The sequence below is a fragment of the Pelophylax lessonae genome (assembly GCF_965119305.1).
Source record: "Pelophylax lessonae genome assembly, chromosome: 5".
NCBI lineage: Eukaryota > Metazoa > Chordata > Amphibia > Anura > Ranidae > Pelophylax > Pelophylax lessonae.
The window spans coordinates 48844072-48869404 of record NC_138772.1 but is presented as its reverse complement, the minus strand read 5'-3'; the positions used below and the strand labels follow the sequence as shown (position 1 = coordinate 48869404).

The 25333-nt window shown below is 44.9% G+C and overlaps 1 protein-coding gene across 1 annotated transcript in view; it reads right to left on the bottom strand.

Moving 5' to 3' along the window:
- Window positions 1-25333, bottom strand: part of LOC309556420 (uncharacterized protein) — a 126327-nt gene that overhangs the window by 45868 nt on the left and 55126 nt on the right. The window contains exons 9-10 of the mRNA XM_082258886.1: window positions 22263-22420; window positions 5874-6023 (exon numbers count right to left, since the gene is read on the bottom strand). Coding sequence (XP_082115012.1) covers window positions 5874-6023; window positions 22263-22420 — 308 coding nt within the window. The remainder of the gene's footprint in view (window positions 1-5873; window positions 6024-22262; window positions 22421-25333) is intronic.

Below are 25333 nucleotides of genomic sequence, written 5' to 3'. Positions count from 1 at the left end.
TCGCAGACTATTTATGAACCTTCAAGCTGAATATGACAATCCAGGCAGGAGGGTAGTTGTAACATTGGACACGGCCAAAGCCTTCGATTCTGTGGAGTGGTCCTTCCTGTGGGCATGCCTGGAGAACTATGGCTTTGGTCCCAACTTTGTAAAATGGGTACAGCTGCTTTATAGCGCCCCCGTTGCGAAAGTCTTGGCCAACGGCTGGACCTCTGCGGAGTTCCCCCTCTCCAGGGGTACTCGGCAGGGGTGCCCCCTACCCCCCTTGCTCTATGCCCTGGCGGCAGAGCCCATGGCTATCGCCATTAGGGCGCATCCCGACATTAGTGGCCTACGCAGGGGCTCCCTTACAGAAAAGATCAGCATGTATGCTGATGATACCCTGCTTTATCTGGAAGACTCGGATAATTCCCTGCTTACAGCCCTATCCCTTATTGAACGTTTTGGTAGGTTCTCTGGCCTCCAAATTAATTTGGACAAGTCGCAGATCCTCCCCATTGACGCAAATCCTCTTGATGTCACCTCTGCAATCCTACCCTACAGTGTGTCCCTCGCTTCAAGTACTTGGGAGTCCACGTTACGGTACACCCGCAAGATTATGTGCTAGATAATGTCCAACCCTTATTTCCGCTCGTTAAGTCCAAAATTCAGGTGTGGTCCAGGTTGCCTCTGGGAGTAACGGGTAGGATAAACCTGATTAAAATGGTCCTCCTTCCTAAAGTTTTGTATGTTGTATGGCACTCTCTGATCTACTTAGCCCTTAAACACTTCAACCAGTTAGAATCCCTTCTTAAGGCCTTCGTCTGGGGATCAAGTCGGCACAAGATCTCCTGGCGGAAACGTAAAAACCCCACGACCTTAGGTGGCGTAGCACTCCCAGACTTTAGCTTATATTATTTGGCATCACAGCTGTCCCAATTGTACCACATTGACAAAACTGACGGGGAACGCTTCCTGACCCTTCTATGCCCTAAATGGGCCTGCCCATCCTTGATGGTTATACTTCGAGGAATACGTTGGTCGGGGGAAAGACTGGATCCTAAATCCCTCCTATATCACTACAGTCGGATCTGGGAGGTTGTACTGGACAGACTAAAAAGTCCTCTGCTACATAACCTTACTCCTTTGTGGCATAACATGACTCTTCAAGAATTCTGCTCTCTCCCTGACTCTTCATTATGGAGCAGACGAGGTGTATTTATGTTGCACCATATAATAGCGGGGGGTAGCTTGAAAACATTTGCAGAGTTGAGAGAACAATTTTCACTCCCTAACCACATGTATTATAGATACCTCCAGCTGGGACACGCATTCCACACTCAGTTTCCGGAAACTCCACCGATTTTAATGAAAATATACTTACCTTCCTTCCTCGTCCTCCCTCTGTGGCCGCGGCCCACGACGTCACTTCCTCCTTGCATTGACTCCTGGGGGATGAGCGTCATTGATCCCAGGAGTCAATGCGCCTGCACCAGAGTCACTCGTCACTTCTGGTGCAGGCGCATCATTCCCTGCTGAACAGCTTCTGGGCATGCCCAGAAGCTGTTCAGGGATGACACGCCTGCACCGGAAGTGACGAGCAGGGCATTCTGTGACTCCGATGTCACCGAGAGGACACAAAGAGGACGCTGCGGCTTCAGCTGCCCACACCTGAGATGGCAGTGCTGGAAAAGACATTTTCAAGGTAAGTATTTCTTCTTACAGGTAAGTGAAACCTGGGACAGTTCAGAGGCTATCGTTGCTTAAATGCACTAGCCCTGACTAGCAGGGGTATTTTTAGCTTAAAATCTTTTATTAGCCCGGAACTTCGCTTTAAGCCACAGGTTTTCATTGTGCACCATTATAACCCTCCAGCTCTCAGCATCCTAACGACCAAAGGCATCATCAGTTGATAAGGAGGATGTTAGTCGCCTGCATAGCATACTTATTTGACCCTCCCCTGCTCCTCTCCCTTAACGTTGTGATCACATTAGCTGAGTGATGAAGAAAGACTGAGGGAGAAGAGAAACATTGTAATACTAGTCAGTAGCAGTTTGCAAAAGTATATTTGCTTTGGAAGAATAAATCACCTCTAATGTTGGGTGTCCTACTTTGACTTGTGGATGTTGCTGTGTTATGTAAAACTATTAGAATAGTTTTTACATTTTTAAAGGGTGCCTCGAGACTGTCCATAATTTTTAAGGGGTGCCTTAACTGAAAAAAGGTTGACAAACACTGCTATAGACAACCCAATCTGATGGCTCAGTGCAACACTTAGGCAATGTGGGATCTCATAGGGGTTATAAAGAGAGCTTCTAACTATTGGAGCAGCCATTTTCACACTTAGACAATTACTAAGCCCTTGCGCAGATGTGCAAGCTGCTGAACCTAAATCCCTTGTGTTCCTATTGGGGGCATCTCACCAAAAATGACTTTTCTGTTGCAGGGGATGCCAGAAATCTGACTTGTATCTTAGACAGACTTCGGTGAAAATTGGTTGGCCAATCACACAAGCAGGAAATGATGCTTCTGGGGGGCGTTCAGTACACATTCTGTGTACAGAGCAACTTCAGGTAGCCATATTGCATTACATGTTACAGAAAACGACAACGATTGCAGATTAAAAAAAGGAAAAGTCATTTTTAATAACATTCAATAACAATATGGCTTGTATCACAATTGTATATGCTATATTATTTTTTCTTTATTTGCTATTATTTTTCCCCACGAAAGTGGAGTTACCCTTTAAGCTCAGCCTTGTCAGTTCTCTATTCTGACAGTAGGTGGCGCTGTCACCTCTGGCATTAGTGTGAGATCACACAGTGGGTCTGGATTATAAATATTCATAACTTTTCCCAACCAACCACTAGGGGTTTATTTGGTAGTGGTGCATTATGGTAAATAGTTTAAATATTTGGGAAGAGTTGATGCAAGCTCTCTTCCCCCCAGGCTGTGGCCCGGGGAGGTGCATGTTCTTGGAACTACTTGTTTAGGTCTGTCTGCCTAAAGAGGCCTGGTTGTGTTTGGATATGGAAGCTGGCCCTGTCTGAAAGCAGATGGAGCCATATGGAGGCTGGTGGACTCTCCTACAAAACATTGGGATTAGGATGTAGGTTGACTCTTTTGATCTTTTCACCCGGTGTGCTCTTTCCAATTTTATCTGTTTGTCTTCTCCTCTGTCCAAAATTGGATTAAGTATTATCTTAATTTTCTCTCTTAAGACCTCTCAGTGTGTTGGTTCAGGTAGGCCTCAAATTCTCTTGTTCTTCCAACTATCTTGGTTTTCTTGATCTTCCAGTTTGTATGCCAGGTTTCTCTGTTCCATTTTTAAGTCCTTCATCTCTTTTTTTAACTTGTTTATTGTTTGTATATAACTGTCTTGTCTTTTATCCATATCTTCCATGCGTGACAATAAATGACCCGGGTCCTTATGTATTGTTGTTGAGCTCAGTGCTACTTTATATTTATCTTTGTGCTATTTTCTACTGACCTCTGTGCTACTTACTACTAACCCCTGCACTCTGTGCTACTTACTACTGACCCCTGCACTCTGTGCTGCTTACTACTGACCCCTGCACTTTGTGCTACTTTCTACTGACCCCTGCACTCTGTGCTACTTACTACTGAGCTCAGTGCTACTTTATATTTATCTTTGTGCTACTTTCTACTGACCTTTGTGCTACCTACTACTGACCCCTGGACTCTGTGCGACTTACTACTGACCACTGTGCTACTTACTTCTGACCCCTGCACTCTGTGCTACTTACTTGTGAGCTCTGTTCTACTTTCTATTGATCTCTGTGCTACTCTTTACTAACCCCTGCACTCTGTGCTACTTACTACTAACCCCTGCACTCTGTGCTACTTACTACTGACCCCTGCGCTCTGTGTTATTTACTACTGAGCTCAGTGTTACTTTCTATTTATCTTTGTGCTACTTTCTACTGACCTCTGGGCTACTTTATACTGACCCCTGCACTCTGTGCTACTTACTACTGACCTCTGTGCTACTTTAACACTGACCCCTACACTTTGTGCTATTTACTACTGAGCTCTGTGCTACTTTCTATTGACCTTTGTGCTACTTTCTAGTTTCCACTGACCCCTGCACTCTGTGCTACTTACTACTGACCTCTGTGCTACTTACTACTGACCCCTGCACTCTGTGCTACTTACTACTGACCTCTGTGCTACTTATTACTGACCCCTGCTCTCTGTGCCACTTAATACTGACTTCTGTGCTACTTACTACTTACCTCTGCTATACTACGGACCCCTGCACTTTCTGCTAATTACTACTGGGTTCTGACCTCTGTGTTACTTAATACTGACCCCCACACTCTTTGTTACTTACTGCTGACCTCTGTAGTCTGCATTATGTACATATTGCATACCCCTGAGCTCTGCGATACTTATCGCTGAACCTCTACACTCTGCATTACATAATCCTGTCCATTGCATTACATACTGTACATACTACTGACCTCTGCACTCTACATTACATATTCATGATCCTCCCACTTTACATCATATACTAACAAAGCTCTGAAGTCTGCATTACATACTGATAACCTCTGCACCGTGTGTTAAATACTATTGACCTCTGCACTCTTCATTACTTAGCACTGAGATTTGCATTATATACTAATGACCTTGACAGTCTGTTACTTACTACTGACCTGTGAGTTACTTACTTCTGACCCCTACACTCTGAATTACTTACTAAGAACCTCTGAACTCTGCATTACATACTATTGACCTCAGAGCTTGCATTACTTACTTGAACTTGTGACACCCTTGAACTCTTCAAACCTTCTTTACCTCTTTTATAGGGTCTTGCTAGGTTATCTCCTTTAAAAAAGTGAGACATCAGGGGTCTGTTTAGACCCTAGATATTTCACCAAAGCCCCCCAACGGGGTTACTAAAAAAAAAAATAATAATAATAATATTGTAAAAAATTATTAAAAATATAAAATTGTAAAAAATAATGATAGAAAACCCACTGACACTGTCCACTGCCCTACTGACACCAATCTCTGCTCTACTGACGCCTTTCATTGCTCTGCTGATACACACAGGTGTGTTTGTACTCTGAGATGCAGTGGCGGCAGGTGCTCCATGGGCCGGGGGCGGGGTGCGGGCAGATGGACTACACCATACCCCCCCCCCCGGACAACGCCAGCTCACGCACCATAAGACCCCCCCCACCCCCCCCCCCTTTTGGCTCTAATCGTGTGCTTCAAAAAAAAAAAACCCCATTGGAATCCATGCATCTGGCGCCGTGTATGTAGATTAGGGGGCCGGACGCATGGATAGGGGGGACTGCGCCCCTGTGCCCCCAATAGACAGGCTGCCACTGCTGAGATGTACACCCTAATCATGCAATAGGCTGTGCACACCAATGGTATAACTAAAAACTTTAGAATAACAACGCTGAAAGGTTATACCCGCCCATAGCTTTGAGAATCAGTATCCTATAGAAAAACTAAAGCTTTTAAAATAGTTACAGTTCATAAAGGGGGCCTCTGGATAATTGAATTAAGCATGGCTATATTAATATCACTTATAACAAACGCCAGACAATATTGCCAAAACAATATCATCAGGTCATGATCAGGTTCTAGAAATGTGTTGATATGACTACAGAAAGGCTTCACTCCAACTGTTAGGTTTTGTATCTGCTTGGATTTGTAGTTCCTCAGCAAATGAAAGGCTATAGGCTGCCTAAGCAGGGATCAGGTACATACTATGCAACAAAGTGGCTATATATAATACTGTAGATCTATATAGAACAAAGGTTTCTAAAGTTAAAAAGTAACAGATTGTTACATTTGTTTTTGTAGAAAAGCATTTTCTTCCACCATACAGTACAGAGGGAAAGAATGGGACTTACCAGAACTGGTACATACGTTCCCCCAGAAATCCCAGGGTGACCCCAAGAAGGGTTAATTTCAGCATGGTCCCCATGTCAGTGCTGTAAGGAGAGAGATCTTGCCTGCACTGTGCTTGATGAGAGCTGTGACAGTCACTGTGGGTGGTGCCTCAGAGCCTGGGACAGTGGCAGTCCCCTCAAGGCATACCCTGCATGTCACAATTCAGAAAACATACTTAGAATTCCACTTTTAGCTCTTTATTTAGAAGTTTCAAAATACAAAGTATAAAAAAAAAAAAAAACATTTTAGACATAGATAGTAACATTCCTAAAGCCCAGCTCCAGTCAAAGCACTAGTTGTGGATATAGAGGGAATGATATTAGAATGCCTCCCAAATGTGTAATGTAGAATACCAGGTAAATATACAATAAAAGACAGAAATTATTTCTGCTCCTATACAGCAGCACTCAGAATGGGAGAGGGAGGCAGGACTGGAAGCCAGTCAGGTGTGCTACTTCTGACTAAGTTGGTATGGAACATGTTGGTAGGAGGAGAGGGCAGAGTGAGCAGAGAGATGACCCCATAAGTCTGTGACTGCTCTTTCACTACTGAAGAGGAAGTAAACTCTTCCCTCCCCCCCCCAAAGTAAATGCATAATGTGCTAGTTTGCATCGCATACTAGCACATTATGTGACACTTACCTGCAAACGAAGCCGCCCACGTTGTCCTCGCTTCTGGCTGCATCCATCTTCGCCCGTCTTCCTTCCAGGTCTGTGGACTCCGGCTGTATTACTGGCTGGAGCTGGTCACGGCACAGGGCTCTGAAGAAACGGCACGGGCGGCCGTTTCTTTATAGAGTAAGGCCGATGACGTCATCGGCTGCATGTAATAGAAATATCTCCTAAACGGTGTAAGTTTAGGAGATATTTACAGTACCTAGTAAGCCTTATTAAAGGCTTACCTATAGGTAAAAGTTATAAAAAGGGGGTTTACAACCACTTTAACCCGTTCTGAACCGGAAGGATTTGTCCCCTTAATGATCAGGCTATTGAATGCAATTCGGCACTACGTTACTTTAATGGAAAATTGTGCGGTCATGCGACGCTGTACCTAAATAAAATTGATGTACTTTTTTCCCCACAAACAGAGCTTTCTTTTGGTGGTATTTGATCACCTCTGTGACATTCATTTTTTGCACTATAAACAAAAAAATAAAAGTTCTCAAAAAAAAAAAAAAACAATATTTTCCACTTTCTGCTATATAATATTCTCCCCTCAAAAAAAAATGAAAAAAAAAATCACTTTTTTTCATTCTCCTAGGCCAGGGACATGCAAACTGTGGCCCTCCAGCTGTTGCAAAACTACAACTCCCATCATGCCTCTGCCTCTGGTAGCTCTCAGAGTCTTGCTATGTCTCAAGGGACTTGTAGTTCTGCAACAGTTGGAGGGCCACAGTTTGCATATCCCTGTCCTAGGCCAATTTGTATTCTGCTACATATTTTTGGTAAAAAAAAAAATCCCAATAAGCGTATTTTGATTGGTTTGCACAAAAGTTATCGCATCTACAAACTAGGTGAAAGATTTATGTCATTTTTTTTTTTTTACTAGTAATGGCGGTGATCTGCTATTTTTAGTGGAACTGCGAAATTGCGGCGGACAGATCGGACCCCTAACTGACTGACACTTTTTGGGGGAGCAGTGACATTACTACAGTAATCAGTGCTAAAAATATGCACTGTTACTGTAATAATGACACTGGCAGGGAAGGGGTTAACCTAGGGGTGATCAAAGGGTTAATCGTGCGCCTAGGGGAGTGTTTTCTAATTGTGGGGGGAGGGACTTGTGAAATGATCACAGAGACCTGTGTTCCTATATAGAAGGATCACAGGCACTCTGTGATCATTCCAGAGAGAACAAAGGTCTGCTGTGTTTGCTACAGCTGACCGGTGTTCTCTCTCAGCGGGTAGCGATTGCGGGTGCCGGCGGCAATCGGTGCTGCCAGTCCCGTAGATCCGAACCTCCGCTGCCTCGCGGGGCGGGAGTGCGCTGCCACTCGCTTGCCCCCAGGGGCACTCCTGCGGTTCGCCATACAGGTAGCCGAGCCAGCCTGCCTCAGTATATATGCGATGGGCGATCGGCAAGTGGTTAAAGAAGCTCTACCAACACGCAACAGTTAGAGGAATGCAGAGACTTGTATACGTCCCCCTCCCTCTGCATTCCTCTTTCAGTTGCTTCTCTCTGGAAAGTGTTCACAGCCAAGAGAAGCTGCAGCTATGAATTGGCCATCTCCTTCATAGCTGTTTTCGGATCGGCCTCGACAAGAGGGGAGTGGCACAGCTCATAATTCATAACTAGGGTTAGAAAGCACGTTCATGTGCACCTTGCTGCAAAGGCTAGTTATAGGTTGGGGGGTTGCCACATTTTTGTATTGAATTTGATGTGGGGATGCACTGGATGCCTTCAGCTGCAATTGTGCTCTTGGCTGGGCTTCCCGGCCCCTCTGCCTTTAAGGAGGGGTGGGCTTCCTCTAGGCAAACCTGCCCCTTATCTACCTGCTGCTATATCTTATCCAACTTTGGAGACTCTGAAAATTATTATTAAAAAAGAATAGCGCACACATGCAAAAGAAATTACTACCAAATTTGAAGACAATCCATAAATAAAAATGGGGATTTGGTCCCACTATATGGCCATATGGTGGGACCAAATCCCCATTTTTATTTATGGATTGTCTTCAAATTTGGTAGTAATTTCTTTTGCATGTGTGTGCTATTCTTTTTTAATATACATGTCTTTTGGTTCATAGCTGCACCAGCTTTAGAAATACATGGGTATGCTCCCCCAAATTTTTTGCTTGTTTATTCTGAAAATTATTAGTTAGGACCGCAGTACACAGAGAAGCCTTGATATAGGCACTGCGGCTTATGCATATATTTGCATGGGTGTGCAAAAGACCCTCTGTTTTCAACATGAATTGTTATGCCCCGTACACACGTGCAGATTATCTGAAGACTTTTGTTTGTAGACTTACCAAAACCATATAATATGAGGTCAAACCTAAACACTTTCAATTTGTATCCAATCCGGCAGGCCCTTGCACTACATAGAAAAGGTAAATCTGAAGACAAAAGTCTTAAGATAATCTGCACGTGTGTACGGGGCATTAGACAGGTCAATTTGTTTTTTTACAGGCTAACTGGTAGGTGTGCTGGGAAATCTTTGTTTGTTAGAAAGTACTTAGCACACCATGTACTCTGTTCTATAGGGGGGAATAACTGTAAAATAACAATTCTAATAATAGATCTTCCTTAAGTCACCAGAGAGACCACTACTATATGTATATTGTGCAGGATACAAGGGATGGGAGCTATGTATGTCCATTGCTGGGGTTATGGTCCCTTTAAGGGAATGACAAGTGACAGTTGGAGTACTCAGGAATTCTCACCCGTGCAGGTTCCAATGTGATCTGGAAAATTAGCAGTTTTCCCCAAGATTATTTAGTCCTCATATGGATCCTGGAATTTGGAGGCTCAAACAGATCTTGAGTGGGAAAGAGACTCCAACCCTGACTACAGGTACTGTGCTCCTAAAGGGCTTTACCCAGCTGCACGAGAGGACTGAAAAGGGCAGGAAGAAGCTAGAAAGTGTGTATGAGGTGTGAAACAGCACACAGTTGTCTATTGTCAGTCCAGAGGAGGGCTGGCAGCCTTAGGCCTGGGGGGCAAGTCCAGTCAAGTGGCCCATTGAACCATCGAATTAGCTCACCATCCATGCCCACCTGGATTTATAATGGATATTGATGTTATGAAGCAAGACAAACACGATGCAATGTGGTAACATAATTTAATGTTAATAGCAACAAAGGAGGTTTAACAAACGTACATGACATCACGCCAGGCGGGGCCTAGGAAGCTCCTGTCAGGCAGAGATCACTCTGCCTGACAGGGAAGGGACTGTGTTAGTATTGTGCCGGCCGGGTACAGGAGCATACTCATACTGCTCCACTGCAGCTCTGCAAATATATTAATACCTACATTATTCCAGCTCTGAGTGTGGCCTTTTTACCCAGCATCAGAGTGGCCTGGGGGGCGATTGCCACCCTGCCCCCCTTCCCAGTCCTCCCCCGATTGTCACAAGGGCTATGGCCTGTTTATTGGCTGAGATATTGCTGGCTTCTGTGATCTTTTTCTGGACCCCTGAAGAAGTCGGGGAAACTAGTGGGACAGGTTTACGCTGGCGGTGAGCCATATTTCTGTGCTACACCAGATGTTTAAAGATTGTTTTTGTTTGGTATGCTGAAGAAAGCTTTTACAAAGTCGGCTGGCTGGTGATCGGGAACCACTAAATGTCACAATATACTGTATGTGGTTTATGTAGATTTCTAAAACAAAATCTTTTTATTGCGAGTCAATTGTAAAATTTCATGCCTCAAAATCCTGCCAATAACAGCACTTCCTGTTGTATGATGACAATGCTAAGTCAATGCCTCACAATTAGCAATAATTTCGTTAGCCTGCCATGTACAGTCCTTTGGTTGCCCATTGGGCTTCCTAACAGGTCTATCAAATATGCAGTCCCAAGGCCCACAGAAGGAACTCGCATATGGCCGGCTGACAGTTGCGGCTAATTTCAAGGCATAGAATTACTGTTGTTCATTTAGCATCTCCAAGTAAAGGCCCCTACACACGATAAGAAATTCGGAAGGGAAAATTCGTTCGACGACCGATCTGCAGATTTTCGGATTGTTAGTATGGTGCTTTTGACAGCCGACTCCGACTTTTCGGCTGACAAAATCCTGATGTGCAGGCTATATAATATTTGTCGTCCGTAATACAACGTCCGATTTTCGTCTCATTAGTACAGATTTTGACGGAAAAAAATCTTAAGAGCAAGACTAGGCATGCCCAGAGACGAAAGAACACATACAAAGCAATCCAACACATGACATCACTTCTGAAGTAGAATTTTGTCGTACGGGAAAATTTGTATGAAAATAACCTCTTCACTTTCCACATCAGACTAGCATGCCACAAAAAACGTACGACAGATCGTTCGATAATCTGATCGTGTGTACGGGGCTTTAATGAACATTGTCGAATAATCAAGAAAAATATGTAGTCAGGTATCGGTAGTCTGAAGGAGCGCTCGGGAGGTGTTATCACCTGTGAGTCCTGTTCCTGAGCTACTTACCTACTATAATCGAAAATAAAAAATAGGAAATATGTTTTTTTGATTTAATATCTACCTTAAATCACATTGCTAATTGCTTATTGTATTTTTTGTAGCTTAAATACTGACATTTGTACTGAAACTGTCATTTTGTAACTTTTGGAAGTGCCAGCAAATTTTGGCCGTCGTGTCAGTAAATTTCAATCTGGTAGGTTGGCAACACTGAACCCATTGCGTCAACCGGCTCCTGTGGAGGTAGCACTAGACTTTGCCTAAGAAAACTTTGTACAGTAAAGCATGATGCCACATACTAAAAAATAGATCATGGACTTACAAAACACTTTATCTGTGGTGTGACCTGGCTCTGCTGTGTGGAAGAGCTATGAAAACCTCAGAACTGGATGGACAGAAATACAAATCCTTTGATGGGTCAAATATGGGAACAGATCCAGAAAAAGTTGGCAGTTGTAGAAGCTGTCATAAGATGGTGGAAATATCTGCAGATGATATTCAAATGGCACAAAATAGTAGCAAATAATTTGTGTTTTACAATATTTTGTAGTCGTAGTAATGGCTTTGGAAAGCCTATGGAATTGTACAGCTACCTGACTGTTGGAATGTAATTCTTTTGAATTCCATTCCTTCTACACAAACCTGTTAAACAGGACTTTTTCAATTTAAATAGGAGAGAATCAGCAAGGCCCCTAGCACAAAAGAAACTTCATGCAAGGTGAGGGCCTTAAAGGAATGACAGATATCAGGTTCTAATCATACTTAGGGTACACAACTCTACCTACCCCCACCCCCAGCTATGGTCATGGGCCACCTTGTATTGGTACAATTGAAGGAGCTGCATTAAATTGGACCCATTTTATGAATGGGAGCTCAGTTGGGTGAGAGAGAGAGAAGGGGGAAAAACAGGTGGGAGAGAGAGGTTACCTCTGGGTAGCTTAAGTAGAGTAGTATTGTGGCGCGCATACCGCGCCACAGCGAACTGTGGATGAGTCCACAATCTGGTAAGAGTGGGAGGGGCATAAAGGCACGTGGTTAAACTTAACAAAAGTCTTCTTCTACTCATAAATTATTAATGAAATTGCTGTCCTGCAAGCCAGAATCTCACAGACGTATAAAAGCCTCAACAAAATCATTATTTTAACTGCCTCCCGCCTGCTGTATAGACAAATTATGATGGAGCGGGCTGGCCCTAATGACAGCTCCCAGTTTAGCCGCAATTGCGCACCCGTGGGGGTGAGCAGCGTATCAATCATGGGTGCGCCGTGTCCCTGGGCCCACGGCTCTTTACAAATGGGATTGGCTGTGTCCAATCATAGCTGGTCACATGTAAACAAGAAGATGCTGTTTATTTGCTCTCCTTGCCTCACACTGACTGAGTGTGAGGTGAGGAGAGCCAATCAGTGGCGTCTCCTCACAAGGGTGATGTGTATAGGCAATTAGTGCCCTGATCACAGTGCAGCCTCAAAACTGCCCATCAATGATGCCACTCTGTGCCCAATGACACCACTCTGTGCCCATCAGTGACACCAGTCTCTGCTCATCAGTGAGGCCAATCAGTGCTGCCTTTCAATGCCCATCAGTGCCCATCAGGGCCACCTATAATTGCCCATTAGTGCTGCCCATCAGTGCCACCTATCAGTATCGCCTCATCAGTGCCCATCAGTGCAGCCTATCAGTGCCCATCAGTGCAGCTTTATCATAGCACACCAGTGAAGGAGAAAAATTACATAATTTCAAAATTTTCTGACAAACTAAAAAAACTTTTTTTACTTTCAACATTTTTGGTCTTTTTTAATTTTTTTAGCAAAAAATAGAACACCCAGTAATGATTAAATACCACTAAAAGAAAGCTCTATTTGTGGGAAGGAAATAACAAAAAATCGATTCAGTTACAGTGTTGCATGACCGTGCAATTGTCATTCAAAATGCGACAACGCTGAAAGTTAAAAATTGGCCTGAGCAGGAAGGGGGTGAAAGCTCCCGGTATTGAGGTAAACACTGCCATTACATATGTTTTTGTGTACAATTAAAATAGAGAGCTAACACTTTGTCTGAGCCGACCTTAAAGAAGAACTTTGTTAAAATAGCCAGGGACTCATTAGCAACCAGCAGCTGTTGAGATAATAAATACTTTGGTGAGAAGTATGTAATCGACAATAAAGTGTAGATATAGTGCAGAATTCTGTAGTGTACAATATAGTGCAGGAGTATGTAATGTACATTAAAGCGGTTGTAAACCCTATAACAAAAAAAGTAAAAAAAAAAAACCTGCAAGACAAAGGCATAATGAGCTAGTATGCATCGCATACTAGCCCATTATGTGTAACTTACCTTAAAACGAAGCCCCGACACGGACCCCCGGACATCGCTGCGGGCGCTGCCATGATCCCTCGTCGTCTCTTCCGGGTTCGGCGGCTCCGGCGCGCTGATTGGCCGAAAGAGACGGCTCCGGCGCGACGATTGGCCGGAGCCGCGATGACGTCACTCCCGCGCATGCGCGCGGGAGTGATGTTTCCGGCAAGCTCCCGGCAACTTAATTGAAGGTCCCCCCGGACCTTCAGAGCGCATGCGCCGCTCGCGCGAGCGGCTGCATGCACTGTAAATATCTCCTAAACCGTGCCGGTTTAGGAGATATTATTTGTACCTACAGGTAAGCCTTATTATAGGCTTACCTGTAGGTAAAAGTGTCAAAAAGCGGGATACTACCGCTTTAAGAAAAATATATATTCCTCAGCCTTACGCCTAAACTGTGAAATAATCTCCGCGCTCTAGGATGCACCAGCGCACAGCTGGTAAAGGTGAATACCAAAAAAGCTGCTACTTAAACAAATATCATTTTATGGTGGTCTGAATAAATGGACTTTCACTTATACATTCACTTATATTATTTTTTTAATTAAAGGAGTTTTAAAGACTTTGTTGGCAATATTTATATTTATTGAAGAGTCACAGCACCCAGCACTTTATCAATTGGAATATTTGTTTCAGCACCTTATAGATGGGAATACTTGCTTATTTATTTATTTGTATTTATTGAAGAGTTACAGCACCCAAGCACTATAAATTGGAATATTTTAGCACTTTATAGAAGGGAATATTCGTTTATTTATTTATTTATTTATTTATTTAAACATGCTTGTTATTGAAGCACTATGTATTCATAGTTGTAAGGATACAGAAAACTTTTTAAAAAAAAAACAGCACTTTATTCATCCGTCCACTACAAAATGTATGTATGATATTTTAGTTATAGATTTTTGAGCAAAATTCACTTCTAAAGCGCGCCACAAAACCCCCTATTTAAATTACTGTATCAACTGGTTCCTGGTACCAGTGCCGTGGTGCAGCAATAAGAAGGAATCCACATTGCCTCAGATAGCGCAGGAACCACCCACACACACACAATCCAACTGAGCAGCTGGCATAGAGTCAGTAGAACCCAGCTATGTGGTAGGGCCAAGATAATTAAGCTCAAAGGTAGACTTGTCATTGGGCAGCAGATCATCAGAGGCAGGCAGGTTGTTGGGCACAGGACACTCAGAATATAGGCTGGGCATCAGGGACTGGCTAATCTGGCTGGGCAGCGGGCCGAGGCACATCAAGCTAGGCAGCGGCCCGAAGCACATCAGGCTGGGTAGCGGGCCGAGGCACATCAGGCTGGGCAGCGGGTCAAGGCACATCAGGCTGGGCAGCAGGCCAAGGCACATCAGGCTGGTCACTGGCCTGAGGCACATCAGGCTGGGCACCAGGCACTGAATCATCAGGCTGGGCACCAGGCATTGAATCATCAGTCTAGGCAGCAGGCAGAGGACCATCAGGCTAGGCAGCAGGCAGAGGACCATCAGGCTAGGCAGCAGGCAGAGGACCATCAGGCTGGGCAGCAGGCACCGGATCATCAGGCTGGGCAGCAGGCACCGGATCATCAGGCTGGGCAGCAGGCACCGGATCATCAGGCTGGGCAGCAGGCAGAGGACCATCAGGCTGGGGAGCAGGCAGAGGACCATCAGGCTGGGCAGCAGGCAGAGGACCATCAGGCTGGGCAGCAGGCACCGAATCATCAGGCTGGGCAGCAGGCACCGAATCATCAGGCTGGGCAGCAGGCACCGAATCATCAGGCTGGGCAGCAGGCACCGGACCATCAGGCTGGGCAGCAGGCACCAGACCATCAGGCTGGGCAGCAGGCACCAGACCATCAGGCTGGGCAGCAGGCACCAGACCATCAGGCTAGGCAGCAGGCAGAGGACCATCAGGCTGGCCAGAAGGCACCAGATCATCAGGCTTGGCAGAAGGCACCAGATCATCAGGCTTGGCAGAAGGCACCAGATTATCAGGCTGGGCAGAAGGCACCGGATTATCAGGCTGGGCAGAAGGCACTGCACCATTAGGCTGGGCAGCGGGCAGAGGACCATTGGGCTGGACAGCGGGCAGAGGACCATCAAGCTGGGCAGCGGGCAGAGGACCATCAAGCTGGGCAGCGGGCAGAGGACATCAAGCTGGGCAGCAGGCAGAGGACCAGCAGGCTGGGCAGCAAGCGGAGAACCATAAGACTGGGCAGCGGGCAAAGGACATCAGGTTGGGCAGCAGGCAGAGGACCATCAGGCTGGGCAGCAGGCAGAGAACCATCAGTCTGGGCAGTGGACCAAGCCAAATCAGGCTAGGCAGCGGGCCAAGGCACATCAGGCAGGGCAGAAGGCACTGGATCATCAGGCTGGGCAGAAGGCACCGGATCATCAGGCTGGGCAGAAGGCACTGGAACATCAGGCTGGGCAGCGGGCCAAGGCACATCAGGCTGGATATTTTCCAATCTTGGTTTAAGCCTTTTCTGCGCTGCTGGGAAGATAGCAGGCCAGTGAACAGTCTGAAAGTCAGACATGGCAAGCGCACGGCTTATGTTGCCCCCATCTCTGAAAATACTCTGGGAGTGGCAGGTGCAGTGGAAGATATTCGGTTCCTCCCCAGGAAGCTTCTGAGAAGAGTATTTTTGGTTCTGCTTTAGGTGTGTCACTGGCCTTAAGGGATTTTCTAGGCTTTGTAATGAGGGGGGTTGCATTTAATTATTTTGAAGAGAATCCCTATAAAGTTAAGGGATCAAGTCTGTCTCGCTTTCCATAAAAGGCTCTATGTGAGAAGAAACCTGAAGCATCGTCCTGTGGATGATCAGGATTGTCCTAGAGTGGAGTGTGTAGGTAAAGTAGAGTCTATGGACTACTTTTTTTGCTCCAGTGTCCCTTTAACATAGGAGGTATATAAAAGGGTGAAGAGGGTTCTAGGCATCCCCTTCCTCTATCGCATGAGTTATGCATAGTGGGTGTACGGGCATTCCTGACTCACTGGGATTTGGATACACTTTTTCTAGTTGTTATAATTGTCTGTTACTTCACGTGGAATGTACAGTGCAAGATTGTCCTGCTATAGTCATCTTTTGTTTGACAGGCACAGGGTGTTTTCAGCCAGCTGCATTAAATCTCACTTAGTCCTCAGACAGTAATCAGGCAGACAGTGTCTTTTTTTTTTCATTGTTTTGTAGAACCGGGATAGGGATTGGGAAAAGCTTTGGGATGCCAAGAACTAAACAACTTGCAATAGGACACTATCTTGAAGCAGGTAAGAAAATTTTTTTCTGCCAAAAAAAAAAGTAGCACACAATTTTAACACAGGGGTTTTCTCTTCTCTACGGTACAACCCTGGCAGCAAGTCTGCAGCAATCCGTCTATTAATAAGGTGGTATATATGCAACAGCCTCTCTCCTGAGAATTCTTTAAGGCCTACTTACTGTGACCCATTTTTAAGACCTCTTCTCAGCTTCAGGTTGACTCTGACATTAATTCTCCCAGGAAGATCTCCTCTGGGTGTTGCCTTGAATGTTCATGCGACTTTATGGGTGATCCTATGACCCCCCTCACTGAGCGAGAATCATCCAGGGCTTCTTAAAGCTTCTACTTCTTCTACCTGGTGGTTGGGCACAATATTCTGAGTGAGATTGGGAAGATTTGGGATCTTGAGAAGATCAGGGAGTCCCAGACTTTTTGAAGAAGGGCTGCATGCATGATAGGAGTGGGGTTGTTTCTTGACCTTGCAGGTTTGATGTCTGGTGTAGTGGTTTAATTTTTAGTAAGATTTATCTTCCACTAGTAATTCTATCTTTTTTTATGGAAACAATTCCTTTGCTATAAAGTAATCTTTTGTTTGAGAGCAGAATGTGCTATATTTTCTTTCATGTAAAGATTTATGTATATTGCTATGTATTTTGTTTAATTAGTGCAAGAATTTTATTGCAGAAAAATTGGGAAGACTGTCACCTTACATTGGTGGTTAGTTGAAAAAATATCCCTTCCATCGCTGTTCAGTGGGAAGAATGCCCCTTCTGTTGTAGGTCAGTGGGAAAAAGGTCCCCCATACAGACAGCTAAAAAGATTATGGGTGTCATGCTGCTGACTTTGCCAAGGGGAGTTTGCCCTTGAACTATGCAGGTACCATCCAATGGGAGGTAAATCAGCCACAGACCAAAAGAGCCCCTAGGGTTTCACAGAACCCTGGTTGAGAATGGCTGCTTTTGCCTTTACCACACTAAACTTTTTATGTCATCTCCAAAAGCAGCTAGGGGTTCCTCCCCAGGCTGCTAGCTACCAAATAGCATATTTGTTCACAACAAATGGAAGGACACCAGAGGAAGAAATAAGAACACAGAGGGATTGGGTTCCAAATGAGGGACAGTAATGTTACCATTAAATGAAAGTCAGAACAAACCAATGACTGATCGTTGCCTTGGCCAGGCTGAATGTTTTTTATATTCCTGTCTACACAATAACCAGTTATTTTTTGGAAATGCAGCATGCTGTAAAGATAAAGGTCAACAAATTGTGTACGACAGATCCTTCTGATAATACATTTGCACTTGGCTATATTTACATTGCTACAATGTTACCACTGACCAATAGAGGGGGGGGGGTTAAATAATAGTAGTATCACAAAGAGGAGAATTTTCCAAAATGTAATTTGTTATTTATGTTGGATAGTTTGTTTAGATCCCAGAGGCTCCTGTCATCCAGCTGACAGTACAGAACTCTGTAGATAACAGTCCACCATTTGTAGTACCCCTGTGCAATGAGTTCCTACTCTAAGGGCTACATGTTTAATTTTAATTTATGGGCAGATCTGGAACCTCAGCAACCATTTAGCTGGTTTAGGGCCTGCTATTAGAAATCATGGGGTTCCATACAGCCTATCTGACAGGTCCTGAAATGCTAGGGCATTGGACAGTGCTCCCTATTAACCAGACTTCTCCTGGATCCCAGCTGAACCCTGGCCCCTTGCTGACCCAGTGAGTCCCAGGCCTAGTACGGGAGGTTTGGCTGTCTCCCCCTATCAGCGGCCCTGCTCGGATTTATCACTTTTTTTTTTTTTTTTTTTGATTATTATGTGTTTGATTATACTGATTGGACTTGATTAGGAAAGCCACACACCTGTCTATATAAGACCTTCCAGATCACAATGCATGTCAGAGCAAATGAGAATCATGAGGTCAAAAGGAACTGCCTGAAGAGCTCAGAGACAGAATTGTGGCAAGGCACAGATCTGGCTAAGGTTACAAAAAGATTTCTGCTGCACTTAAGGTTCCTAAGAGCACAGTGGCCTCCATAATCCTCAAATGGAAGACGTTTGGGACGACCAGAACCCTTCCTAGAGCTGGCCGTCTGGCCAAACTGAGCTATCGGGGGAGAAGAGCCTTGGTGAGAGAGGTAAAGAAGAACCCAAAGATCACTGTGGCTGAGCTCCAGAGATGCAGTCAGGAGATGGGAGAAAGTTGTAGAAAGTCAACCATCACTGCAGCCCTCCACCAGTCGGGGCTTTATGGCAGAGTGGCCCGACGGAAGCCTCTCCTCAGTGTAAGACACATGAAAGCCCGCATGGAGTTTGCTAAAAAACACCTGAAGGACTCCAAGATAGTGAGAAATAAGATTCTCTGATCTGATGAGACCAAAATAGAACTTTTTGGCCTTAATTCTAAGCGGTATGTGTGGAGAAAACCAGGCACTGCTCATCACCTGTCCAATACAGTCCCAACAGTGAAGCATGGTGGTGGCAGCATCATGCTGTGGGGGTGTTTTTCAGCTGCAGGGACAGGACGACTGGTTGCAATCGAGGGAAAGATGAATGCAGCCAAGTACAGGGATATCCTGGACAAAAACCTTCTCCAGAGTGCTCTGGACCTCAGACTGAGCCGAAGGTTTACCTTCCAACAAGACAATGACCCTAAGCACACAGCTAAAATAACAAAGGAGTGGCTTCACAACAACTCCATGACTGTTCTTGAATGGCCCAGCCAGAGCCCTGACCTAAACCCAATTGAGCATCTCTGGAGAGACCTAAAAATGGCTGTCCACCAACGTTTACCATCCAGCCTGACAGAACTGGAGAGGATCTGCGAGGAGCAATGGCAGAGGATCCCCAAATCCAGGTGTGAAAGACTTGTTGCATCTTTCCCAAAAAGACTCCTGGCTGTATTAGATCAAAAGGGGGCTTCTACTAAATACTGAGCAAAGGGTCTGAATACTTAGGACCATGTGATATTTCAGTTTTTCTTTTTTAATAAATCTGCAACAATGTCAACAATTCTGTGTTTTTCTGTCAGTATGGGGTGCTATGTGTACATTCATGAGAAAGAAGAATGAACTTAAATGATTTTAGCAAATGGCTGCAATATAACAAAGAGTGAAAAATTTAAGGGGGGTCTGAATACTTTCCGTACCCACTGTATGTGCCATACCTGTGGGATTCCCACGGAAGCTGGAAATCCCCATTATTACAGTGATTGCTGCTAGTGGGTCCAGTGCCGAGTGGCTGCCCTGTCGCTTCCAAATTAGAGACAATAGTGATCTATGTCATGAAGAGGGTGGTTGTCACTAGAGCCGAAAGATACAGATGGTGGCCCTTGAGACTTTTTTGTAAATTAATTTCTTAAAGTGATTCAGACAATCCTTTGGTAAGTCTAGCCAACTGTCAAGCTTATTAAGAAAAGTATTTAAAAAAACAGAGGAGTTCTGTTCTCTGAAGCAACCAATCGGATGCTGCTGTAGATGGGTAAATAAAAAACATTTTGTTAGGGGTTACTGCCCTTTGCATATTGATCTTCATCTTATTGATTTACCGTGCAGTTCACTAAAGTGTCATCTGTCTGGAAAGAAAAAAATAAGAAATAGCCAATTTGTAGCCAAGGCCAACCAACAAGGCTCTTTAATTCTGGTCACATTTTATAGAAACAACAAAGTCACAAGATATGAAACACCACCAAGTTTACAAAAACAAGACAAACATCATTCAATGATTCAGAGTTTTGCACTGGAGAATGAACTTGCTTCCCAGCTTCTTCTTAGGTGAGACACTAGAAGTAGTATATAAATCACCCACAGCCAGTACAAGCTCAACGGATGGTGTCACCCCAAGGAAGCCATAAACAGTCTTGGTCCACACCGCAACGCTTTTTTAGTGGACACATAATATACAGGGGTGGTAAAAAAAAAAAAAAAAGACGGTTGAGCAGCAGTTCTACTGCCTGCATCTGCTGAGCTGCAAGTTAACATGGCCAACAGCCAGGTTAGTACACATCACCGTGGTTGAGGTGCAGTGAAAATTATGCAATTTGTAGCATTTGGTGGCGATTCAGTTTTCATTCACGTGAAGGGGTCCACATTGAAGGAATACTTACCTTCACTTCAGCAATGCGGCATCCCTGAGCTCCCAGCTGGCCACTGACATTTTTGGGTGGTCAGCTTCCAGGTACAAAATTGCCAGCTGTGGTCATTGGCCGGGCTGAGATGATGTCACTCCCAAATTTGTACAGTGACCTGAGCACGCAGCAACATATCACGTCCTAGATGCCTATCAAGTGCCTCCAAAAAGCAATCTTCTGTAGATTGTTTTTCAAAACGGCGGTGAATGCCTCTGCACATGTAAACAAGGTCTTTAGGTATCCTGAAATGAACTGCAGATCCATGTGCGTTTGTGCGAGTGTGTGTATATAAGGCTCAGGTCTCATCCTCATGAGCGTACTACATAGTAGGCGTTCTGTGCATCCCCGTGCAGGCAAACCCATTCACGTCAATTGGGACGGAGCAGCGGCCTAGACAGACGCTGCTCTCAATCTGACACTTATGCAGGTGCACAGCACTGAACACTGACAGCGTGAGTTCGGAGTTGTACACTCGCAACCTCAAGGATGTCAAACCGGGAGCAGTGGCTGTGTCCATGCAGCTGTTGCATCCCAAGTATGCTGTAGTATGCTCATGTGAACAAGGCTAGGTTTAGGCTGGGTTCACATTTGATACGGATGCGGCTGCCTGCAGGGGTCCAGTGCATCCCAGTTTTCCATTTCAGGGACGATTTAAGCTTGAATGTTTGACTGAATTCAGACCTGAAACAGAGCCAAAGATGCACTGGAACCCTGTGCAATCCGCTCCGCAGCCACCCTGGGGATCTGTGAACCGGCTCCACTGAGAGACGGTCACAATCTCCTGTCATGCGAATTGGATGCGGGGAAACCCGCATCAAATTTGCAAAAGTGTGAACCCAGCCTTACACTTGTGGCCAGGGAGAGGGTAAAAATTGACAGTTGATTGAGGATTTATCACCCCCCCCCTTAAACTTCAAAGGAGTGCCAGATGGGGTTGTAGACATGACGCTTCTGTGATGCTTTGTTTGATGGGCATGGCGGTACCACCAACGAATGTGATCCATTCAAAATATATGGGGCCGCACCGCATCCGCATGCTGCATTGCACGAGGTTGTAGCACAGTGGAGCGGGCTTTTGGGGTTGTGGCACAGTAGGAGAAGAAGAGACATATCTGTCAACCACCCTCTAAAAAAAGTGATCCACTGCGAATCACTTGCTAGAGGGGGCGCCAAGGGCTGCCTTATGTGTAAATGAGCCCCAGTATAGTTTAGCCACATACATGTTGCACAGTGTGGTTAATAGTTGACAGTTGTCCCAGACTGAATTTTCCCACACCGGTAAGTATTTCCAAGTGCACTTAAAAGGAGCAGTCATTAAAAATACACACCGGCTCCAACCCCACAGTGTTTTCAACATAATGCAACTTGTTATGGTGGTGCTGGGCTTTCTTTGATCACTCAAGAGGGTTGGAACTCCTATATCCACCGGCAGGGCCTGCCCAGTTGAAAATAAAGTATATTTCACAGTTATTTTGGCATGTTTTGGTCCGTTTACTCCAATTTGCAGTGGAGAGCTTTGTGGAATATTGTGCCAACCAGTAGATTCTTCTCCCATACGGCGGCACAGGTCGAGGCCTGGAGCACTGAGCCATCGTTGGCATATACGGTGGTCACAACTGGGTTGTCAGAATGAATGTTCTGGACACGGATCACCTGCAATGATAAAAACAGATGTAAAAGTGTCAATGGGCGCACAAATGTGAGCAAGCAGGTGCAGCAAGCAGCCATGCAATACTTATGATTAGTGAGTCAAGCATAAGCTTACAACGCATTGCACAACTTAGATCATTGCATATGCTTGTATCATATACCGTGCTACATCCTAAAGCTGGCCACACACCATTAGCATTTCAGTCAAACGTTCTTAAAAAGTGGAACATTAGTCAGAAATTTAAGTCCTTTTGTTAGAAGACTTCAGGCTGGCCCCTTTTGCAGGTACAGCATTGAAAATAAGTGTCTATAAAATTTCAAATCCAGCAATACATTGTCTCACCTGCTCTGCACGTGCTCAGTTACGCTCCGTTTTTAGGCACTCTGCTGAATATGTAGAGCCTGATCTGCTGACAGCCTTAAAGCAAAATTAAACCCTCTATCAGGGTTGAGCGAACATGGACTGTATGGTTTGGGATCGTACCGGACTTTTGGGTGTTCGGTACCAGGACACAAACCCGAACATTTTACTGTATGTTCGGGTACTGTCCGTTGTTCGGTAATTTATTTCATGTTTTGGCGCGGTTTTAATGGCGCGGTTTCAACAGCTGTAGAGCAGCCAATCAACAAGCGTTTAACTAGTGTGCCCTTAGAAGCCATCACAGCCATGCCTACTAATGGCATGGCTGTGATTGGCCAGTGCAGCATGTGACCCAGAGTCTATATAAGCTGGAGTCACATAGCGCCGCACATCACTCTGCTCAAACTACTGTAGGGACAGGTTCCTGCTGCTGCTGAGGGAGAGATAGGAGATTATTGTAGGGGCAGGCTGGAGATTGCTTTCAGGGAAAGAATAGGAAGAATCTTCTTTAATCAGACAGCGATCTACATTGATTGTATTGTGTGGGTTGCAGTGCACAATCTTTTTGCCCTGACCTGAGCCCATTGAGGAGGAGGGAGAAAAAAAAATACTTTTATCAGTCTGTTAGGTGGGCGGCGTGCGGCGTGTAGCGGCCATGTAATGCAAGCTCAGTGCATATGTGTCTGCTTAATCTCGATTTAAAACAAAAAAAAGTTTTTTCCTTCATATTTTACGGTGACTTACTGTACAGCGTTTAGACACTGCTGTTCTAATCTGCTATTCAAAAAGCACCAATTTAAGGGGACAATTATTTTTCAGTTTTTCATTCATACTTTTTTCATGCTCTTAAGAAGATTTTGCTGCCATTTGCAGCCCTTTCCATGTTTTTTTTAGAGCCATTTTAGTGCTCAAAAGTTCGGGTCACCGTTGACTTCAATGGGGTTCGGGATCGGGGTAAAGTTTGGGTTAAGTTCGGGTCACGAACCCGTATTTTTTTTTTCAAGTTCGGCCGTACCCGCCGTACCCGGACATCCCGGTGTTCACTCAACTCTACCCTCTATCCATTACAGCCAAGGAAGCTGCTTCTGTTTGATCGGCAACTACAATGGTGCTGCACAGGTGATCAATTATGATACCAGCCATTTGATGGTTTGACAGCTTGGTTGAGGACATAACAAATGTGACAAGTTAACAATCCCCTCATTCCAGGATTGCAGTGGTTTTATGGGTGGGTTTAGTTCAGCTTTAGGATTTACTGCTGTTCAGGGGCTCTGGGCTTCAGCAAAATGGCAGCCTCCAATAAGAAGAAACAGGAAAAATGCTGGAGGCAATTTACAGCACACACTAATTTTGGTAGCATCATTTTTAAATGTGGAATGTATGTTCCTTGCTAAATAACATTTTTTTAACCACTTGCCGACCGCCGCACGCCGATCTACGTCGGCGGTCAGCCCCTCACAGGCAAAGTGACGTAGGGCTACGTCACTAGCTTGTGAGGGTCTAGGGAGCGAGCACGCGCCGCCGGAGGCGTGCTCCCGCTCCCGCGTGGTCACGGACCCCCCCGCCCGTGTGACCGGCGGACCCGATGTCCGCCGGCCACTCTGCGATCGGCGGGGGAGAGGGAGAAAGTCAGGCAGCTTGTGTAAACAAGCTGCCTGTCATTCTCCCCTCTGTATGAGAGCTGATCATATGGATCTACTATGTAGATCCGTTGATCACTCTGCATACAGCTGAAGCCACAGCCAATCACAGTAAGAATCACGCCCCTAGGGACACACACAGCCCCTCCCTCTCAAATAAAGTTAACCCCTTCACTACCAGTGTATTTTTACAGTAACAGTGCATATATATAGCACTGATTACTGTAGAAATGTCACTGGTAACCCCAAAAGTGTCAAAAATGTCAGTCAAGGGTCCGATCTGTCCGCCGCAATGTCGCAGTACCGCAAACAAAATCGCAGATCGCCGCCATTACGCGTTAAAAAAAAAAACAACAAAAATGACAAAAATCTTTCCCTTAGTCAGTAAACGCAATAACTTTTGCGCAAACCAATCAAAATACGCTTTTTGCAATTTTTTTTACCAAACATAGGTAGCATAAAACAAATTGGCCGAAAATGTTAAATTTAGATTTTTACATTTTTTTTGGGGGGAATTTCATATAAAAAAAAAAGGGAAAAATATTGCTATTTTTGCAAAATTGACGCTCTTTTTTTGTTTATAGCGCGTGATCAAAAAAAAAAAAAAAAAAAAAAAAAAAAAAAAAAAAAAAAAAAAAAAATCGCACAGGTGATCAAATACCGCCAAAAGAAAGCTCTGTTTGTGGGAAAAAAAGGACGCCAAATTCGTTTAGGTACAGCGTCGCAGGACCGCGCAATTGTCCGTTAAAGTCACGCAGTGCCGAATCGCAAAATACCCCCTGGTCGTTTAGCAGCCAAATCCTCCGGGGCTTAAGTGGTTAATACATTTTTATAGGTAAAGTTCTGCTTTAAAGTGGAGCTTCACCCTCCCAATCAACAATGATTAGTTTTAATCCTCATCTTGCTGGCAATAGT